The sequence below is a fragment of the Macrotis lagotis genome, chromosome 6, assembly GCF_037893015.1.
Source record: "Macrotis lagotis isolate mMagLag1 chromosome 6, bilby.v1.9.chrom.fasta, whole genome shotgun sequence".
Taxonomy (NCBI): domain Eukaryota; kingdom Metazoa; phylum Chordata; class Mammalia; order Peramelemorphia; family Peramelidae; genus Macrotis; species Macrotis lagotis.
Genome location: NC_133663.1, coordinates 71,436,215 through 71,459,471, shown reverse-complemented (window position 1 = coordinate 71,459,471; position 23,257 = coordinate 71,436,215). Strand labels below are relative to the sequence as shown.

Below are 23,257 nucleotides of genomic sequence, written 5' to 3'. Positions count from 1 at the left end.
ACAGAGTATAGAGCAGAAGTCTTAACTTCTTAACTTCCTTAAAGTCAGGAAGATAGGAGTTCAAATCCAGCCTCAGACACTTGACACTAACTAGTTGTGTGACCTTGGTAAAAAAGGTTGTGTGACTTAACCCTGATTGTATGGCCTGGTTGTGTGACTTAACCCTGATTTCCTCACATCCAGGGCCATCTCCAGTATCCTGATCCATATCTGGTCAGTAGACCCAGATGGCTCTGGAGGAGAAAGTGAAGCTGGTGACTTAGCACAGCCCCCTCACTCAAATCTAATTCACAATTATGTCATGGCATCACCTCCCTGATATCATAGTACTCTTTGAGAATAGAGTTCATAAGAAAAAGGAGCAGAGGCTTGTGCAAGGGCTCTGAGAAGAACTAGGGACTGATCTCTGATGAAGAGTACTGGTACCATTTCCATGCATTTCTAGAAGGATTTAAGTCTGGGAGGGAAGATCCAGACAGAAATACTTAACCTGGGGTCCATAGAGATTTATGGATGAATTTCAGGGAATTTGTGGACTTCAGCATGGAAAAAAATGATTAATTTCCTTGCAATTCTGTGTATTTTACTTTACACATTTAAAAACTTTCTGAGTGTCCATTACATTAAAAAGGCTAAGAATCCATATTCTAATCCTAATGACTTCTTTCCCAGATGAGGAAACTGAGGCTTATGGTCATACATTTGGTAAGTATCATAGGCAGAATTTGAACTCAGATCTTCTGACTTCAATTTCCAGGAGACCACCCTGCTCTATAGCATTAAGTAAATGTCAATACTATGTGAATGAGTTTTGAGACTACTTAACAATCTTTCCTTCTAAGAGGTGTCGAGATATTTATGGGAGAGACAGGAATAGACTGGCATTTCTCAGATAAGCTTTGATTCTCATTAAAGGCCCCAGGGTCAAGACTCCTGATTGTATTCTGCTGGGGAAAGTGTTTGCCTCTCCCTTATGGAATATACTTACCTCCAGGCTTCCTAGGAATCACCCTGCTGAGGTCTTCAATTCTTGTTTATATCTACCTTTCAAAGGCAGACCCAAGAGAACTTCTCTCTCTGGCAAAGGGAGCTGTTGGTCTCTGGGTCTTGGGGCCATCTATTCCCTTGCCCATTGGGGAACCAATTATGCTGACCCACCTATGCACACCACGTCCATGAAGCCATACATCCCATAGCAGATCTGGAAGAGGAGGTCCTGGCGTTGCCATTTGGCTGAGGGACTGAAGGTGGACCAGATGAGCCAAGAGATGCTGGCGATGAGGAAGAGAGAACCCAGGATGGCTGCTGCAATCTGGACTTTCTCAATGACCGTCAGAGAAATGGCCTGCCACTGGATAAGACAGAAAAGGAGATTAGCAAAATGCTTGCATAGCTTTCCCCCATCTCCTACCTCTCCCAAATCTGTTGGAATCCAGACCAGAGTGTTTTGGCTTATTACAATCTTTGATGTATTTGCAAGCTTCTGAATAAGACACAACACATTGAACCCCTCTCTCCCACCATATTCAAGATAAAAATAAAAATTATCTAGGGGGTTCTGTGTTGGTAGAAAAGTTCAGAGTTCTGGGAATAAAGGGAATAAAACAGAATATAATTTTTTTGTTTCCACAGCATAAATTGATCTCAGTTGAATATGATGAGAGAGAAATCATATCCTTAAGGTAGAAAAATAAAGTATAAGAGATAGTAAAATTACATAATAAGATAATGGGTTATTTTTCTAAATTGAAGGTAATAGTCTTTGTTCAAACTCCACAATTCTTTCTCCAGATACATATGGTATTCTCCACCACAGATAGCTCCTGATTGTTGCACTGATGGAATAAGCAAGTCCATCAAGGTTGATCATCACGCCCATGTTGCTATTAGGTGTGCAATGTTCTCCTGGTTCTGCTCATCTCATTCATCATCAGTTCATGCAGAGCCTTCCAGGCTTCTCTGAATTCCTGTCCCTCCTGGTTTATAATAGAATAATAGTGTTCCCTGACATACATATACCACAGTTTGTTAAGCCATTCCCCAATTGAAAGACATTCACTTAATTTCCAATTCTTTGCCACCACAAACAGGGCTGCTATGAATATTTTTGTACAAGTGATGTTTTTACCCTTTTTCATCATCTCCTCAGGGTATGAACCCAGTAGTGGTATTGCTGGATCAAAGGATATGCACATTTTTGTTGCCTTTTGGACGTTAATTCCAAATTGCTCTCCAGAAAGGTTAAATGACTTCACAGCTCCACCAATAGTGTAAAATAGTGTCCAAGATGTTCTACAACCCTTCCAACATTGATCATTGTCTTTCTGGTCATATTGGCCAATCTGAGAGGTGTGAGGTGGCATCTCAGAGATGCTTTAATTTGCATTTCTCTAATAAGTAATGATTTAGAGAAATTTTTCATATGACTATGGATTGCTTTGATTTCCTCAAATGTAAATTACCTTTGCATATCCTTTGACCATTTGTCAATTGGGGAATGGCTTGTAAAACAGGATATAATTAAGGGAAAAGCACTATCAAAAAGAAACTTTGACTGGACTATTCTGACGTGTCTGGATACCAATAGAAATCTTTACTCTCTGCTCAGTGAAGGATCCAAAAGTTAACATCATGGTACCAAGGCTGAGGTTGCAAAAATTAAGATAAGAGAGGGTTATGGGGAGTAGATTTGGTTAGTTTTGAATACCAGAAAGACCTTGAAAAACTTTTGATCTTAGCACCATCTTCCTCACCAACACTAAAGACTGAGCTAAGTCCTCATCCCTTTTTTCTCTCTACTATTAGTCCTTGGAGATCTCACATATTTCCATGGATTCACTTAACACCTCAATACAGATAACTTACTAACCCAGTCTTAAAATCTCTCCTCTAAACTCCAACTATACATCACCAACTTCCTGCCAAGTATCTCCTTTTTTACTAAGAATATCCCTCCATCATATGAAATTCAACAGGTCCCGAAACTTCTCTTTATTTTTTTGTTAAGGGAACTAGCCCAAGTTCTCACAGATAGGTTTGTATTAAGTGTCTGAGACCACACACACACACACACACACACACACACACACACACACACACACAAACACCTTTATAAGAAATTCTAAGAGTGGCAGAGTTAAAAGCCATCAAAGATGGCACTTTCCTATTACCATGACTTATTGGATGGGAACAGGATTGCCTTTTCAGCAAGCTCAAGCACATTTTCTTTCCAGAGGTAATTCAAGGTGTCAGAGTAGTATCATAAGGTTAATTGCTTATTTGTATGTCTAAGGTGAAAAAGTCTCATTGGAATGATGGGGTTCTGTTGTCTAGAAATTCCAAGTTCTTTTACTTTCTAAGGGGAATTCAAATCACATGGGAATTTATTTGTAGGGAAGAGAGGGAGATTTGTTTTTATTTTATACTGAGATTTTGTGAATCCTTTTATACATCTTTATATTTTTACAAAATAGAATTAAGGCTGTCCTACACATGATATTCATTGTTAATTCACGTACTTATATGGGATTTGGGAGATCTTTTAACCACATAAATAGAAACCCACACAAATCTATATTCACAAATTTTCCCTGAGTAAACTCTGCAAAGAGACAGAAGAACCAAAGAGTGAGTTTGACGGCTTGTTCCTAAGAATGGACAAATCCAGAACCCATCTCTTGAGACAGAACCCTGGGTCATGAATTATATCTATCCTTCTGATCATTCATCATAAGATCTCACCTAAATCTGTTAATCATAGTAAGCGACTCATTGCATAAACCTGTGGTACAACATGGTGGCAAAAGAGAAGAGGGCAGCTCAGAAGGCATCTTTTCCCATTCCAAGGCATACTGAAGTCATTGTCAATGCTCTAAATTTTAGTGTCTCCAGTCTAAATAAAGGAAATCAGAAAGAAACTGAGGAATAGCTGCTTAATTTCAGAATGGGTCTTTTCCTGATGCCTTTTCTTTGAACATTCTGCATTCAGAGTTAAAGCTACATAAAGCTATCCAGTTGGGGTTGTAGAGCTAACCATAGAACTTCCTTGTTCACTTCCAGTAGACACCATGTGCTCTCTCAGTGACTGGGTTCTTTGGGAATGTTAGTGCCCCTGACCGATTCCCCACGTAGACTCCTGCTGTAGGTCTTTGAGGGTGATGAAGCCATGTCCTCGTGGGCAACTGTGGCCCATGTCCTCATGAGCACCAGAATTGGAACTCCCAGCTCTCACTTTCCATCCTCTGCTTGGCAGCCTGTTTACAGGAAGGCCCACTCCACCTCACCTCCCAATGAGCCAGTGACTCAGTGGACCTTTAAAAAGGGAGTGATCACTTCTAGTTCAGACTTTCAGAATCTCCAGGTGACAACATGTAATTCTAGGTCTTCAAATGAAGTATGTAGGGGTGGTCTTTCTCCATCTTGGTTGTTTGTTGGTTATTTCCACAAAAGTTGAACTTGCCTCTGACTGCCTCATCTTTGTGTTTTCCTATGAAATACTGTAAATCCTTTTATACATCTTTACATTTTTACAAAATAGAATAAAAACTGTCCTACACATGTGTATGAATTGATTTTGAGTTAGGAACATACAGGTTTGAAGGCAATGATCCTCAGCCAGGACCAGCTGCACTTTGGAAGGTGTAAAGGAAACTATTCCAGCTCAAAGAGGAGAGTAGAGAACTGAGATAAAGTATAAAATAGAAGACATCCTACAATCTCAGAAAATGCCTTATGTTTCAATGTTTTTAGGTTTCAACCTCCTAGAAGAAAGTTAGTTTGTATTCTTGTGAATATTTGTGAGATCCTTTTTGTGCTAAACCTTTTTTTGTTTTTACATGTTTATATCATATATTGTACATTATGTATCTCTTTGATCTCCTTTTGGGGAGACCACAGAACAAACCTAAGCTTTAAGTAAATCTTCCCTGAATATACCAAGGTGATAGTGTAAGAAACCAAGAAACATGAAAAAAGAAATCTAACTAACCCTTTTCATTTGAAGTCTGGCTTTCATAGTATTGAATTGACTCTAGAACAGAAGGGTCACCTTGATGGAGAGAGAGAAGGTACTATGTGCCCAACCCCTCTGAGACTACCAATAGTAGTTATTGCTTAATAACGATTTACTGATTAAATGATCATTAGACTAGGAAAGTGGTAGAATAGAAAGAATACTGATTTTGGAGTCAGAGGACCTTAGTTCAAAGTCCCTTCACCTTCCTTCTGGCACTTTGTCTGAACCTCTTTTCTTATTGTCTGAGCTGCAGTATAATTGTTTGCATACCCATCTTATTTCCCTTCCTAGACTCAAACATCTTTCCAAGAGGCTGGGCATCTTATCTATCTATAGGACATGAACCTGGCTGCCAGTTCAAGCAAAGGGACCCTGCTAAGGTCCCACAGTTCTATGTCATTGGCACCAGAACTGTAACTCCCAGCTCTCATTTGCCCATCCTCTGCTTGGCAGCCTGTTTACAGGAAGGCCCACTCCACCCCACCTCCCCATCTGTAAGCCAGAAACTGTCTCCCTGGAACTGAGCAGTGGGGCCTCCCGTCAAGGCTCCTGTCTGGTTCCTTGCTGGAAAACCAATATGAGTAAGCAATGCGTTCCACAATCTGCGCCCCACCCACAGAAGGCTCCCTGGGAGCCGAGTGCCCTCCTTCTGCTGGTATTCTCACTTTGGGAATGGTGAAAATTACCACCTTTGCACCAAAGCAATCAAAATAGGCACGGTCCAACTTCTAGGAACTCACAGATGAAAATATGACAGGGACCCAGATGGAGGTGAGATTAATGACTCAGGTGTGTACAGCCCTTCACAGTTTATAAAACAGTTTCTTACAATAACCCTGTAGAGGGAGGAGGTTAGGACAAGTTTTACAAACCTTTTATTATTGGGTGTTTTTTTTTTTAGCAAAAGTTGGGATTTCACTGAAATAGGTAACTCTTACTGAAGAACTCCCTCTGCCAATATACTTGAATTCCTCTACCTCAACAATTTAGGGAGTTGGCTCCCTTTGGTGCTCCAGTGTTTGTCAAAGGTAGGATTTGAACCTGACTCTGAGAGTCTTCCCCATTTCGTATATAAGGGAACAAGGCATAGAAGCAATCTGTCTGGCATGGATCACGTAGCCGGAAAATTACCAATACTGAGCTTGACTCTAAATCATCTGACTCCCAGACCAGGATTCTCTATTAAATGTTGTCTCTTAGAAACAAAATATTGGTACACCACTGATGGGATTTCTCAGATTATAGGGTAAATAAATATTTGTTCCTTTAGGGAAAAGTTAGCCCATATACGTCTGGGACTTACAGTCTAAAAGTAGATAACTTCTGCTTGGGGTCTTGTAGGGTAAATCGTGAATTGTGATCCAACCCTTCTTCAAGGTTACAAGTCAGTTGAATGGGGTTAATATTTCTACCTGAAACTCCAGGGAACTGGATAAAGTGCCCTTTGACTCCATCTGCTGCTACTAAAGTCAAGATTTGTAAATAAATGCTGAGGGGTGGGGAACAAAGGGGTAGAATGCCCACAAATTTGAAAGTTTGTATATGTAGTTATTTTGTAACTTACATGCAATGCCTAAGCACATTTTCCTTAGGTCTCCTTCTGTGCCATCTCTGTAACATCCTTGCCCCAATTCTCTCAGATCCCCCCTAAAGTTCCACCCCAATACCATCCTGTTCCACTCCTGTGTTAAGGAGACCACAGAAAGAATGGTTCTAGGATGATGGATTTAGAGTTTTGAGGGACCTCAAAGGCTACCCAGCTCAAATCTTTCAATGTTTAGATAAGGAAACTGAGACCAAGGATATAAAGTGATTCACCCATTGCACCCATTGGTCACATACCCAAGGTAGAATTGGTTTTTTGGGGGTTTTTTGCAAGGCAAATGGGGTTAAGTGGCTTGCCCAAGGCCACACAACTAGGTAATTATTAAATGTTTGAGACTGGCTTTGAACCCAGGTACTCCTGACTCCAGGGCTGGTGCTTTATCCACTGTGCCACCTAGCCACCCCCCCAGGCAGATTTTGAACCCAGGACCTCTGACTACAGAGCCAGTTCATTTTCTCTTACTTACGACTCAGGAAGGCAATAGAATAAGCCCTAGAGAATTGCTGCTCCAGCTACTCTAAGGTTGCAGCTGAGATTTATTCCTTCCAGACCTGGTACCCCAGGAAATAGACTGTCAGGACTCCCTAGAGCCCAAATGGGACACACACATTTTTCCCTTAAGAAAAAAAGAAGATAGAAATCCACCCCAACCGTGCTAACTTCCCAACTGATGTTCCCTTCCTCACTCAGGAACTGGCTAATTAATTATGTGGCAGCTTAATTGGCTAATTATGCATGTGTGGTGGTATTTTCAGAAGCAAATCACTTTATTTATGTGGTGCCTCTCACCAAGAGCTGTCTTTGGATAGGGGGAATTTATGAGTGTTTATGCTCAGGGTCTGCCAACTCATTTGGTTCTCCTAGATGTGCCAGGCCTTGGCAAGTGGGGAGAGCTGGGCAGTGAGGTCAAGACTTGTTTCATTGGGTCTTAGGAAGGAGGTCTTGCTTGGTAAAACATTTTTATATCCTTCACCCCTTTCTATTGTCAGTTTTCTTTCTCTTTTCATCTGACTCTTGTCTTTTCACTTGACTATCCCTAAGTCTTCCATTCTCCCCCTCCTTTTCTTTGTCCTCTCATCTCTCTACTATTGTCCTAATTCCTATTTCTCCTGTTTCTGCCTTTCTTCTCTGTTCTTTTTTCTGCTCCTTCCTTTTCTATGCTTCTTCTCCTCTTGCTCTTTCTCCTCTCTGGACCCCAACTCTTCTCTCTTCTCTCCCCATCCTTCTCCTTGATTTCTGTACCCCCTTATTCATCATTCCCTGCCATCTTTATCTGACTCATATCATGTCCATCCCTTCCCCCAAACCAAAATAGGGTGCCAATGTAAGGACCAGAGATAGTCTTCCTATCTCTAACTCAACTCAACTAATGTTTATTAAGCTCCTGCTGTGTGCAGAGGAGTGTGTTAGATGTATTGAGGAGATATAGTGTGACATAGTGTCTCTGCCCTGGAGAAGGTCACAGGAGAAATATTACACATATGCAAGAATTATGATTCCAAATAATATTTTATGTGCATGAGAGATGCAAATGAACTAAGATGTCAAAGGGATAGATAGAAAGTTAACTTCTGACTGGGGGAATCAAGCAAGGCTTCATGGAAGAAGTGACATTTGAGTTGGACTTTAAAAGATTTTGGGGGGCAGCTAGGAGGCACAGTGGATAGAGCACCGGCCCTGGAGTCAGGAGGACCTGAGTTCAAATTTGGCCTCAGACAATTAATAATTACCCAGCTGTGTGGCCTTGGGCAAGTCACTTAACCCCAATGCCTTGCAACCCCCCCCCCCCCAAATAAAGATTGTTAGGAATTCAATGGCATGAGTAGGTGAGAGATAGGTACAGAAGGCATCCCATGCAAGGAAAACAGTGTAAATATGGATTCGAAGGCAGAAGTGGGAGCAACTGTTTTTGGAGACAAAAAAAAGGAACCTATGGAGGGGAGTATGATGAGCAAAAAAACCAGGAAAGTGACATTATATTTTGGAAGGTCTTGAAGGAGTTCCAAATTTACTCTGCATGTAGTAGGGAGCTACTGAAAAGTTTGAGTAGAATAGTAATAACATTGGTGCATAGGAAGGATTCGTTATTGCTGCAATGTAAAAAAAAAAGGAATTAAAGAGGGGAGAAAGGAGAAGCAGAAAGCCCTTGAACTGACAACAAGAAAAGCCCAGTTTGGGGTGTGAGCACCATGTAGATGTCTTCGCTCCTCAAACCCAAGAATGTACACAGTCCTCCGAGAGACCCTAAGGTCTAGGGAAGAAAGGTGTGGCCCCTCCTGCTAGACCTTTACCTGCAGAGGATTCTTTGTGCTTATGGCAATGACGTGATACTTGTAGTAACACAATTCACAGCTCCAACAGCCCCTCTCGCTGATCCACTTGATCAAGCAGGGCTGATGTGTACACTTGACTGACCCGTCGCAGCGACAGGGACTTAGCAGCTCCCCCTGCAGAGAAAGAGCAAGAGACGTAGTGAGAAAGGATGGTGGAGTACCAGAATCAAGGCAAGAAGCATTGATGAAGGGGCTACTGTGTACTGCACTCTGCTAAGGGTAGATGACTGGTGGCAAAGTAAGAGCACAGGACAAACCTTGCTTCAAATTCTGCCTCGTGTACTTACCAGCTGTAGGACCTTGGGCAAGTCACTTATGTCTCAATAGCACTTACCTCTTGGGGGGTCATGAATACCAAATAAGAAGATATATGGAAACTACTTTGAATTAACATTCAACCAAGAGCTGCCTATGTGAATTGTAAAAGCTGAACTCCCAACATCCTACTCTTCCCAGTTGTATGCAATAATAATGATGATGATGCTTTTCTTTCATTCACAAAGAAGACCATGGTGGGGTGGAGGCAGTGATATCAGAATTGGATTTGAGTGAAGGCTGTGCTAAGTCACTGGCCTCACTTTCTCCTCCAGAGCCATCTGGGGTCGACAGCCAGATATGAATCAGGATAACTGGACCCAGCCTCGTTTCTTACCAGTTTTAATCAATGAAGGAACTTTCCCTCAGACTTGGTAAAGACCTTAACTTAAAAAAAACCAAAGTCTCTCATTGCATGGGGGGCCATGTCCAGTGGTCCTGATTTATATCTGGCCACTGGGCCCAGAGGAGAAAGTGAGGCCAGTGACTGAGCACAGCATTCTTTCACTCAAATCCAATTCACTGGCAAGTCATGCCATCACTTCTCTGATGTCTAGGTCCTGTTCAAGAAAAAAAGACAAACAGTAACAACCCAGATCCTTCCCAGCTAAGCTATTCTCTCCCTCCTCAAATCTTTTACATCTTTTTTTTACCAGTTCTTTACCACATTATGTTTTGTTTTTACCTTTATCAGTACACATATCATAATCACAACTCCCTCCTCCATCCAACATGTACTCTTTGAAGGAAGGGACAATGTCATTTTTATCCTCTTATTGCTAGCACCTACCACTGTGTTCTAGACAGATTAAATACTTAATGTTAAATTGAATTCTCAGTGGCATTGATGGGGTTGGGACTCCAACAGAGCTCCTCACTTCCAGACTAAAGCTCTTTATATTCTCTCACCACTATACTACTGGGAGAATTGCTCAGATCTGCTTCTCTGATGGTTTGGAATCAAATGACAGACTGGTTTTACTGGAATGGTTTCAGAAAGGTGATGGGAAAGTTGACCTTTTGAGAACTTCCGCTCTGTTGGCCATGAACCTCTGTTGTCAACCCTAAAGGAAAAATGCAGGGGGATCTAAAATTGGTCTCTGTGAGTAACAATACCCAGAGCAGTGGCTTTGTATTTCAAGACCAAATATTGAGTGGTTTCCTTCATTCCTGGATTTCTTTCCCTTTATTTTGGCCGGCTTTCTTTTTCTTCCTTACCCATCTGAAGGGCTTCTTTCAGTGTTCTCAAGCTTCCTGGTTGCTAAGGTGGCAACAGGCAAGTGGTAGATATGTCTGACCCTCAAGTTGCACAAGTGCACCCAGGCTCATCCTTCCCTGAACAGAAGCCAGGGAAGAAAGAAAAATACATCCACAACTAAGTGAGAAAAAGATAGCCCGATCCGACAGGTCCTGTTTGCAGCATTTAGGGGCAAAAACATGTTCTCCCCCTCCAACCTCCAATTTCCTTTAACATGAGGGGAAACTGGGGCAACTAGGTGGTGCAGTGGATAGAGCACCACCCTGGAGTCAGGAGGACCTGAGTTCAAATCCAGATTCAGATACTTAATAATTGGCTAGCTGTGTGACCTTGGACAAGTCGCATAACCCCATTGCCTTGCAAAAAAAAAAAACATGGGGGAAATACACTCAGAAATCAGTGAGACAAGACGAGAAGCCAGGATCAAAAACACACCTTTTGGACATCTTTAATCAGTGTCCTCTGATTAATCCCATCCTGTTCCAGTTCTCCTGGTCACCTGCTAACTGTCACCTGGTATCCCGACTCCTGGTAAGACTGACAAGATTCACTAGTGGACAGGTAGAAGGAGGAAATGGAAAAGCTGGGATTTCAATCACGTCTTCCTTCTGCAAAAGCAGTTCTCCCTTTCTCCAGAGCACTGTTCAAAAATTTGATTTCTCCCTGAAGTCTTCTCAGGCTGACCTGGCCCTAGTTACTTTTGTTATTTTCACAAAACTTTGTCCTTTTACTCTTGTAAAATCCATATGAGCAATTCTGAGGAGGTTCGTGGAGATATGTATAGAAGTGTTTTGGAACCAGCACAACTCGGTTGTTAAATTTTCATTTTCACACCACTGAAATTGGCAATCGGCAAAGATTACAAATCAGCTTGGTTTATTGTTTTGTTGATTGTCTGGACCAGGTGTGTCTAACTTTCAGTCTATAGTGGGCCTCAGAGTCCATTCATGCAGCCCAGGTCCTAACTGTAATGAAGTACATGTGCCAATGTTGCAGTATCACAGATCAGCTTAATCCTTAACTAATAGGGTTTGAGTTTTTGACATAACTAATATTGTGTGGTCTCACAGATGGTAGGAGTTTTTTAGATTTTTTTACAAAAGATATGCATATGGCAATTTGGATCTTTATTTTGAAATGTTATATGACTCATAATTGCAAGATGTAACTCTATTGTATGCAACATTAATTGCTATTTTCTCACAAGACTTTGAGAATAGGTTTCAAGATTTTAGAAAAAACCAACTACATTTCAGTATATTTGCTGCTCCATTCTGTTGACAACACATTGCCTGCAAACTTGCAGATAGAACGTAACAAATTATGATCAGATATGCAACTTAAAGAAAAACTTATTCAAGTGTCTTTATTGGACTTTAATAAGTTGTGTCTGCCTAAAGAAAAATATCCAGCATTTCACAATCATGCCCTGTTCATGACATCTCTTTTGGGGACTTCATATATTTGAGAGTAACTTTTTTCTCATTTGAAGTACACAAAGAATAAAATTGGAACAAAAATTTCATATGAGCATCTTGAAAATATTTTTTTTCATTGCTACAACCTCTGTCAAACCAGATAGAGATGCACTGGTATCAAAAAGGAAGGTTCAGTATTCACATTGAAAATGACAAGTTCTTATCTTTCGTTTTAAATGTAAATGTTTTATTATTATACTCATTTTTATAATTTGACTCTATTAAATTTCATTATACTTTATTGCATTATCATATTTTATTATCATACTTATTCATAATATGGATTACATTGTCATAAATAAATATTAAATTCTCTGAATAGGCCCTGACAAGTTTTTGTTTGGTAACATGGTCCATAAAAGCTAGAAGGTTGAACACCCATGGTCTAGATAAAGAAAGTGATAAGGAAATGTTAATAATGCAAATTAAACTTAAAAGTCCTTATTGCTTATTGGGGGGGTGAAGAGATGGTTATTAAATATTTATCAGCATACCTCCAAATATATCCCATTTCCATGAGTCCAACTAAATGATTTGTATTCTCATATGTCCTTTATGAAAGTTTTCCCCAATTAGGGAGGAATAGAGGACCAAATGCTGGGTTTCAATTGAGAGAACAAGCTCAAACCCAAGCTTCTATGACATTTATTAGGTTTCAGTCTTCTCCTTTGTAATACAAGGAAATAGAAGTCAGTGGGTCCTCGTGAATTTTGTAGCTTGAAAACTCTCATTTTATTTACCTTTGCTTAGGACTATAGATTTCTCAAGGATGAGAATCCTGTCCTTTTCTTTTATAACAGCAGTAGTTCAAGAACATTGTGAATATTTATTTTATGAGTTAATTATTTGTGCAGGATGTGGAAGAAGTCCAAGAGAGGATATCAAAGAAAAGGTTCTTTTCAGTCAAAGCTTCCAGATCTTAGTTAGGTTTGAATCCACAGACCAATGAAGCAAAGGAAGAAACTAGGGAACTCGGATTCCTAAACCACATACCCTGACAGTGATAACCCCCTGAGGAAGTCATCTCATACTTACTTCTGCTGAAGCCTAAGAATTTGCTCTAAGGAAGACTCCCCCCTCAGTAAAAGTCAAGGACTGGAACAGATAAAGAAGGCAGAATCTAAAACCTTTATAAATCTTCCCAGTCTAGCCTACTTGGAGTGAGATCCAATCAGAGGCATGGAAGATAGACAAGATGACCTCCAAAAGTCTCTTCTTATCCTGGGATTCTGTTCTCAAGAGAGAGGAAGCTATTTTGAGCTTTCTCTGGCAATCGTTGTATGGGGGTGGCTCTGATTTCTAAATTGAAGTCTTTTCCTATTTGATTCCCCTACCCCATGGAACTTAACACATCATCAAGGTTGGCCTAGACCATAATTCTTCTGACTCCCACCCACACCTAAATTGCCCCAAGGCTGAGTCTTCCCCTTAAGAGAATAAAACTGGGTTGACACAGTCAGAACAAAGAAGAGTTTGTGGTAGTTATCCAGAAAAGTTGGGGAGAAATAAACCCAGAACCAAAGACAAAGGGGATGTAAGTCTTTAATTGATTAAAATATAACCCCATTTATGTGACACTCTAAGATGTGTAAATCATTTTAAATATATCCCATTTAATTCATTTAAAAAATAAATCTACTGGGAGAGAATTCTGGGAAGATGGCAGAATAGGTCCAAATACTATTGGCTCTCCACATTTCCTCCACAAAACAGTAAAGAACATTGCCCCAGAGTAACAGAAATAAACATGGGGTAGAGCAGTAGTCCTCCTAAGACAATTTGAGAAGACCCCAGGAAAGATCTAACCTTCATGGCTAGAGGTTTAGCCTGAGCAAAGTGCAACCACCTCTAGAATGATTTTGCAGAATTAATAAACAACAAGTCCTGGGGGCAGCTGGTGGAGAGGCAGCCTCGCAGCCTTAGAAACTTTTATTTCACTGACAGTGTGAGAGTTGGATGGATGGATGGATGGATAAGAAAAGACTGAAGGACCCTCCCCTATTAAGAGACACCAGGCACAGTGATGACCAGATACATCCTGGGGATTTGCAGGGAGAAAGAGCTAGCATATGCTTGTTGAGTGTAATATCGAAGGGGAGAGATCCTGTCGGTTATGGGCACTTGTAGGAGAACAGTTCCAGGACAGAAAGGATAGCTGTAGTTTGCAATCACTGGAGGGATGACAGGAACCAAGATCATCCATGGGACAGTGTGACAGGAGGCCCTACCTGTGGCCTAGGTGGAAGAAGGAAAAGTCCAAGTTTGCCTTGACATAGATTTCAGAAAATTACAATAAGAAGGACCAGAGACTTGGGGTATCATTCCCCACAGCTTGGGACTACAATTTGCTTACACCAATAACTTCTAAAAACAAACTATAACAAACAGAATAAATAAAATTGAGTAAGCAAAGGAGAAAGAACTCAAAGATAATTACTATGGTGATAGAGGAAATCTGGGTCCATAATCAGAGTAGATAATGGAAATTAAAAAAACAACCCCTTGTTCAATAAGAAATGTCAATGATCCCAAACACAAAAAGTTCTTGAAAGAACTTAAAAAGGACTTAAAAAAAACAAATAAAGAGAGATCAAGAAAAAATAGAAAAAAATAAAGGTCAAGCAACTGGAAATAGACACTCAAAACCTGAAGGAAGAAAATAATTCCTTGAAAAGAGTTGGGCAAGGGGAAGTTAATGATGTTCTAAGACATCAAGAAATCATAAAACACAATCAAAAGAATGACAAAATAGAAAAGAAAGTAACACATCTCATTAGATCTGGAGAACAGATGGAAGAGAAATAAGGATAATCAGACTACCTGAAAAATATGATCAAAAACGAATATTGATAATATAAGAAATTATGAAGGAAAATTGTTCTGAAATTTCAGAACAAGAAGACAGACTAGAACTAGAGAAAATTCAGTCACCACCTAAAAGAGATTCCAAGAGGAAAACTTTCAGGAATATCATAGCCAAGTTTTAAAGTTCCCAAGTTAAGGAGAAAATATCGTAAGCAACAAGAAAAAATAATTTAAATAACATGGAGCTGCAATAAGAATTACACATGACTTAGCACTTACTGTTATGAAGGACCATGTTCTTAAAATACTATATTTCATCAAGCAAAAGAGTTGGGGTTATGGCCAAGGGTAATACCCAGCAAAGTTACTGATGATAATGATATTTGTCCTTTGTTCTCAAAGACAATTACATCAGGGGAGGTGACTCCAAGACAAGCACATGAATTGGATCTGAGTGAGGGATGCTGTGCTAAATCACCAACCTCACCTTCTTCTCCATAACCATCTGGATCCACTGGCCAGATAAGAATTGGGATGACTGGAGATGGCCCTGGATGCGAGGCATTCAGGATTAAGTGACTTGCCCAAGATCACACAGTTAGTAAACTTCAAGTGTCTGAAGCAGGATTCCAATTCCCATCCTCCAGAGTCCAAAACCAGTGCTCAATCCATTGTGCCACTTAGCTGCTTTTTTTAATATTTGAACTGCCATCCACACAGCAGTTGCAAGGTCTAAAAGGGGATTTTGAAGACAATCATGGATATTTCTCTACTGATTCTTCCTAGTGGCAAGTCCCCCATTAAATAGCGCCCATTAATATTTAATTAAATATTAAAACATCAGTCAAATATGTAACAACTTTTTAATGGAGTAGTGATTTATCCCAACCATAATATAGAAGGTGGAGGCTTCCAGTTTTCCAGAATAATGCTGAGATAAGAACTAGATAAGTTTTCACTATGATCTTTCTATTGTTTCATTTTTTTAAAAAATACTCAGGAGAGGTGTAAGAAAAATGAGAGAATCATGAGAAAAATGACCAGTCTAGGTTTAAGACTTTTTAAAGTTTCATGGGTTATTGTAGTCATCAATGAATAAAAGATGATTTTAGAAACTATAAAATATACCTTAAGATGATTCTTGAATTTTTTAGGACCATTTTGAGACTTTTGATAAAAAAATATATTTTTTTAAATCACATCACATCACCTCAGCAATTTTGATAAAATTGTATGCATTGTATTCTGCAATTTACCTTCCTGCAAAGTTAAATAAAATCCTGAAAGAAAAAAAGATATTTAATGAACTCAGACTTTCAGGTTTTTCTGACAAAATCCCCAGAACTTAAGGCAAATTGTGACATATAACAAACATCCAGGAAAAAATTAAGATAAACATTAAAGACCAATCATAAGGGACTTAATAAGGTCAATTATTTATTTTATATATGTGAAAATATTAGCCTTACTCTTATAGTTGTCATTATTTGGATAATTTGAAAGGAAGATGTAAGCTGAACTAGCTATGATAGAATGAGTCTAAAAAAATAAAATTATGTAGGAAGAAATAAAAAGGAGTAATTATCATGTACAAATGAAGCATGAAAGGAAAACTGACACAGAAGTTAGGGGGAGAGGAATCTGGTACCTTATTCTCATTGGGATTAAATGAGTTAAAGAGGGAAAAACATGTATATCTGGAAGGGTACAAAAGAAAAAAGAGGGCAAAGGGATAATAAGGTAGAGAGGATAAAAGAAGGACTCTTAGAGGGATGGATAGGTTAAGGAATAGAAGAGCAAGATAGTGACTAGAAGTAAAACCAGGGTGGGGTGGCTAGGTGGCACAGTGGATAGAGCACCGGCCCTGGAGTCAGGAATACCTGAGTTCAAATCTGACCTCAGACACTTAATAATTAGCTAGTTGTGTGGTCCTGGGCAAGCCACTTAACCCTATTGCCCTGAAAAAAAAGCTAAAAAAAAAATAGAAGAAATAAAACCAGGGGAATGAGGAAGGGATAGGGAAGTAAAATACAGAAGTCATTATAGCTCAGAATGTGAATAGGATGAATTTACTTATAAAACAGAAACAACTGATTAAAAATCTGAATTCAACAATATATTGCTTTCAGGAGAGAAAGGGAAGGAGTAGAATTTAGTATATTAAAAAAAGTAGCAATAGAAATCATGAGCTCAAAGCTCAAAATAGATTTAATCAAAAGTGAAAATAGAGACTATGTTATATGTCAGCAATATTATTCAATATTATTTCTTTTAAAATAAGTAGACAGTATAAATACTGAATATACCTACAAAAGAGACACAGAAACTATATGAATATAAACTCAAAAGAGGTTTTTATACAAATAAACTCTAAATAATTTAAGTAATATTCTTTGTTCACGGGTAAGTAAAGCCAATATAATTCTTGAAATGACAGTTTTACCTAACTAATCTATTAACTCTGTGATTCTAATTAAATTACTAAAAATTATTTTATTGAGTTAGAAAAAAATAACAAACTTCATTTGGAAAACAAAAGGTCAGGAACTTCAAAGAAGTTCAAAGAAACAGGGGAGAAAAAATGTAATGGAAGCAGATTTAGCAGTCTCAGATCTTAAACTGTATTATAAAAGTGAGAACATTGTTGAAGTATAAATGATTTTGATCATTTTAAATTAAAATTTTCTTGTATAAATAAAATTTTTTGTCACCAAGAATGGAAGGAAGGAAATTTGGGGTGAATACTTTCATAGACAATCTCTCAGATAGGATGTGATTGAGATGGAATATTGCTGTTGCTAAAGGAAATTATGACCTGGTTGATTTAGAAAGACTTAGATTTATGAAGGAATATACTATTCACTGTCAGAGAAACAGGTGATAGATGGAAATAGGCATAGGACAGTCTTACATATATGTGCATGAATATATATGCATATATTAGTATATATGTATTATATATAAATATGTGCATATATACATGCACTTAATTGTAGCTTTCTTTAGGGTGGTGAGGTGAGAGAGAAGGAAAAAAAGTAAAAAGTTTATAATAGTGAACAAAAGAAAACCATCAGAGAAGCAAAGCTGGGCAACTTTGAAAGCAATGTGTGGAATTTATTAGGTTGTCTTGAAATGGAAATTTATTGTTTTATAGTCATTCTGTTCTCATAATCTACTGTGTACATGGTAATGGGTTTTTTTTCTTTTCTTATTTTGTATTTAAGCTAAAAAATTTACAAAAGCAATAGTTTTTTAAAAATCTGAATTCTTATCTTTTGTTTCAAATTTCCCCCTGCATCCTTCCTGTTTTCCCCTACCAGAAAGTAATCATATATAACAAAGAATATTTTATAAAAATAAAGGAGAAAAATCAATTGGCAGAATCAATCAATACATTTTAAAAATATGAAAATACATATATCTCATTTGATGGACAATTCATTGTCTATATCGATTCAGTTGACAGGATAATTGCTGTCATACCAGTACCTCAGCTTCTACATACACACACACACACACACACACACACACACACACACACACACACACGTACACTCATACATAATCTAGAACCAATGTAGAATCTGTTTCTATACCCAAGGCAAAATTTTTTAACCTTTCTGTTCATTCATGTCAACTCTCAGAAAACAATGTCAAAAGCATCCACCCAAACATACAATACAACATAACAAAAATCTAGTTCCAGGGAGGTTTTTTCTATTTTCACAATAATTATTTTATTCCCATGGTACTTTTCTTGCCATACTTTAACTGTTTTAAGACAAATATACCTATTCACTCTGTCTCTAAATTTACTCAGCTGATAATAGAAAAAGGAACTTCATCTGCAATAACTGAATTTATATAATATTCAGTTCTATGAAGGGAATCATGATGTGCATAATAAACAAATAAATAGCTGCCTGGGAGATGTGAGAAAGGAAGTATGAGGGATGCGAATTTATATTCATAACTCTATCTGTTAGTATTGCTGTTGTGTTTTATTCAACATAGATTTATTTGTTCATCATTTTGGTCAGGTCTGCCTCTTGAAGACCCATTTTAGGTTTTGGATTTTGGGGGGCAAAGATACTAGAGTTCTTTGGTCATTTCCTTCTCCAGTTTATTTTACAAATGGAGAAATTGAGGCAAACAGGATTAAGTGACTTGCCCAGGATCAAACAAATGGTAAATGTCTGAGGCCATATTTGAACTCAGGAATAAAAAGTCTTCCTGGTCCTCTATCTATTGCATCACCTAACTGACTAATCAATATAAATATTTATTTGTTTTTATCTGTCTATCCATATGTGAGCATGTATATCTATCTTCTATTTCCTCCTCATCATCAAGAATTATTTTTATAAGTTTGAAGTACAGCATAGTCCTGTCAGAATTCAGCTCTTACCACCAATCAGACTGGACAAGTTCCCAAGATACCAGGTCCTTGGGCTGTGTTCCAAGAAGAACTCATTTATCTGCTCATACTTTGGGTTCCTCGAAGTGCCAAGGAGTATAGATTATCCCACAGGCCATTGGGTAAAAGCCAGGTTGGCCCTCTGGGGCAGCCCTTCCTTGGCACCTGCCCTCAAAGAAAGTAATTTCCAGCCATAGTGGTGTGTAATCTCAGTTTCCCTAGTTATTTCAAAGAGTTTGCTGTTACTCAAAATAAAAATAATTTTGATTAGAAAATAAATATTCAGTCATAACCCCTTCCCCTCCCCAAATGGGAATCACAACTTTGTTCAATTAGACACTTATTAAGCACCTACTGGATGGAGGGCAGGCAGCTAGGGCAATTGGCCTGGAGCTCCTGAGTTCAAATCCAGCTTCAGATACACCTTAGTATTGTGATCCTGGACAAGACACCTAATCCCATTTGTCCCAGTTTTCTCATCTGTAAAATTAACTACAGAATAAAATAGCAAACCACTCAAGTATTTTTGTCAAGAAAACCCCAAATGGTGTCATGAAAGTTGGAAATAACTGCAATGTCGGAACAACAAAATGTGTAAGGCAAGGTATCAAATTCGGGAGATACAAGGAGAAAAGTGAAGTCTAGGGTATGATACATAGATATGCGGGTAAATATAACTAGAAGGTAGTTTTCTTGTTCTATTTTCACAATAATTATTTAGGCAAAATACACAAAGTAACAATAGTTGACCTTGGTGAAATTATCCAGCTTGGAGTCTGGTTCCCAGACTTTTTTTTTAACTAGGGAAAAATATTATCTCATTTGATTCTCACATTAACCCTGGGAGGTTGGTGCTTTTATTATCATTCCCATTTTATAGATGAGAACACTGAGGCTAAGAAAATTCAAGTGATTTTTCCCAGGGTTACACAGTTAATGAATGTCCTGGGAAGATTTGACTGCTAGGAAGGAAAAGAAGACCCATTGTATTGGGAAATTACCAAGGAAGATTCCATTGACGAGGTGGAAGAAGATGACTTAAACCAAGGTCTTTTTGGAGAACCTCTAATACGAGAATTAGAAGTGAGCATTTTATCCTATCAGTCACTTTTCTAGATTCTTCTGACAGAAATTCTCTATCTTTGCTTCACTTCCTCCCCAAACTGGCCTTGAAACAGAGGGTAAGGTGTATATACAACCTGTCTCACTATTTTTAAAACTTTCTTTAGTCCACCTTATAGTGCCTTGCCCTCTAAAGCCCTCTTTCCAGACATAATCACTCCTTCCTCAGTTTATAAAAAGAGAAACTGAGGCCCAAATACTTTCTCTAGGACAGCACTGGAGGTGAGTGACAGAGGTGAATCCCTAAGATTCAAAGCTCTGTTTAAGAGACCCCCACCTCTGGTCCACTTTGGAAGTCTCTCCTTCCTGCCCTGATCCTAGCTGTCCAAAGTCGCTCAGGAAATACAATCTCATTCCCTTATTCACTTGTCCTTGGGCAGCCCTGCTTCCGGAAATCTTGGCTTTCACTCCCCATCATGACCATCTTGGGGAGGGCTTACCAAGCAGCATTTGGGTTTGGATGACAGGTGAATAGACTCATCTGTTGACTCCGGTGTCTGTTAATACACTCAGCTTCTGTTTCATCTGGCCCCTTACTTCTAGTTTCGTGGAGACCTATAGTCTCATGTTACTCAGGCAGCTGGTTTCCTCCAGAGGTCATTTTGGCTATTCCCCTGCCTCTGATGAAGCAGAGACATTGTATTGCAACACAGTAGATTTAGTTGTAGATATGCACACACACACACACACACACACACACACACAGTCGGCATTCCAACAGGTAGGAAAATTATTTAAGGGAACAGATCCCTCAGTGGATCATTTTCTCTTATCTCCTTTAGAGAAATACTAGGGCACATTACAAAGAATTTGTCACCTTCAGACCTAGATCTGTATCCTAGTTCTGATACTACAAACTTGTGATACTCACTACCTCATTGTCTACCTAAATCACTAATCCTCTCTGGATCTCAGTTTTCTTATCTATAAAAATGAGATTAAACTAGATCAGGGTTTATTAATGTGGATTTTAAAACCATACATATGTATATTTCTAAAATAAACATATTTTGATGTTTTTCAAAATAATGGATTTCCCTTACATGCTATATATTATATATATTTAAAAACATTATTGTAAGAAGGCATCCAAAGGCTTCACCAATCTGCCAAGTAGATCCATGACACAAAAGAGGTTAAGAAGTCCTGTTCTTGATGATCCCTAAGGCCTTTTCTGGCTCTGAGGAGTTGCTTATAGACCTCCTGCCAAGAGGATCTGGAGAGAGAAACCAAGCCCAGGGAAGAGTTCTCTAGAGTTGGGACCTCCTGTATAATGTCCAACCTAGAATCCTCCTGTTTAAGTTCTTTCAATTCAATAAATATGTGGTGTCTGCTCTGTGCAAGACCCATTCTGCTGGGAGAAACAACATGTGTAGAGTTAAGTAAATACAAATATAGCAGGGGTTAGGCAGGAGAGCATCCCTTCAGAACATCTGCTGAGGGAGGTGGATGGGTCAAACTGGAAATTAAAGTTAAAAGAAGCACTCACTCTCTAGACTTTAAAGGGTAAGACAAGGGTCTGCTCTTGTTCTTTTCTGAATGTGTAGCATTTCTTATGGTAGAAGACTTGGATATATACCAAGGGCTCCTCCCTCCAACCCCAATTAGCCATGTGGCTGCTTGTACATAGATGGCAAAAGGATCATGTCTGGTCTAGGCAAGACTAAGCCTGGACCATGGGTATCTGGCTACAACTGCTTTGTATTTTCTATCTCTGGACATCAGTGATCAAACAATCTTCCTAAAAATTAAATAATCCTAAAATAGATGTCTCCAGCCTGGGAGACAAGAGTTTGAGAAGCTAGAAATTCCTAACCCTCTCAGATACACCTGAAGCTAAATGCTTCTTGGGAGAAAAGATAAATTGGAACAGCAGGTGAATAAGCCCAAATCATAAGCTGGCATGGTAGAAGACAATAACCTGGAGGGAGTAGTTTGAACAGTAAAAGTTGATGTGAAGATAAAATATCTTCAATATTCCCACTAAAAGTTTTATGTTTTAAGTATCAAATGTGGAGCAAAGTATAATGGAATTGATGGATTATCTTATCATATTTTAAGTCTTTATCACTGCACATTTATGAGTCTTTTGTGTTTTAAGTATGGTGGGGGAATCGAGGAAATAAAATAATTGTCCTATACCTCATCTACCTTGAGTATTTTTCTGATCCCCTTTGGGAGAGTCTTGAGACAAACTTAAATTTTTGTTGATTTTTCTCCTGGTCCCAGGATGAAGGATGTAAAGAATGAATCAGGAAAAAACTGGCATCATCCAGGACAGGATCCAGTTTGCCCAGAGTTAGGGATATATATCCATAGTTATGTAAATTATATACATTTTTTTGAGAGAAAGCCCTGGAAACCTGGGGGAATGGGAAAGATCAGTGTAGGAGGTAGCACCTGATGTGTAATTTGAAGGAATCTAGGGATTCTAAAGAAAGAGGCAAAGCAATGGGCCAGCCTACGCCCTACCCTCTTGAAGTATGTGAACAACATAGCTTCAGAATCTTGGGACCTATTGTTCACTACTCTCTTTAACCTTCTCTCTTCTCCAGGCTGAATCATCCTCATCTCTTTGCCTTTACACGTGGATACTTCCCAAGCAGAACAGCATGGTGTAGGCGACAGTAAGTACCCTCTGACTTCCCATTGGGAATCATTGCAAGTGGCTGAGAGCCACCAGATCCTGAATGGGGGGTGGGGAGATCCTAACCATTGTATTCTTGGGATGACCTCCTTATAGATAGATTGACTTCTTAGTTTCTAATACCAGGAGTAGAGAAATGAACAGGTTAATTTATATCTCAGGAGTGGAACTGAATGATAGCTTAGGGGTGAAAGCTTGGGGATGAGGAACCCCTGCCTATCAGGTAAAAGCTGACCACAGGGGTAGGGTGGCTTCTTCAGCC

General features: G+C 38.9%; 1 protein-coding gene across 1 annotated transcript in view; it reads right to left on the bottom strand.

Annotated features, from left to right (window-relative positions):
- MARCHF4 (membrane associated ring-CH-type finger 4) overlaps positions 1-23,257 on the bottom strand; it is a 132,867-nt gene that overhangs the window by 31,191 nt on the left and 78,419 nt on the right. The window contains exons 2-3 of the mRNA XM_074191415.1: positions 8,912-9,067; positions 1,159-1,351 (exon numbers count right to left, since the gene is read on the bottom strand). Of these exons, the coding sequence (XP_074047516.1) occupies positions 1,159-1,351; positions 8,912-9,067 (349 nt within the window). The remainder of the gene's footprint in view (positions 1-1,158; positions 1,352-8,911; positions 9,068-23,257) is intronic.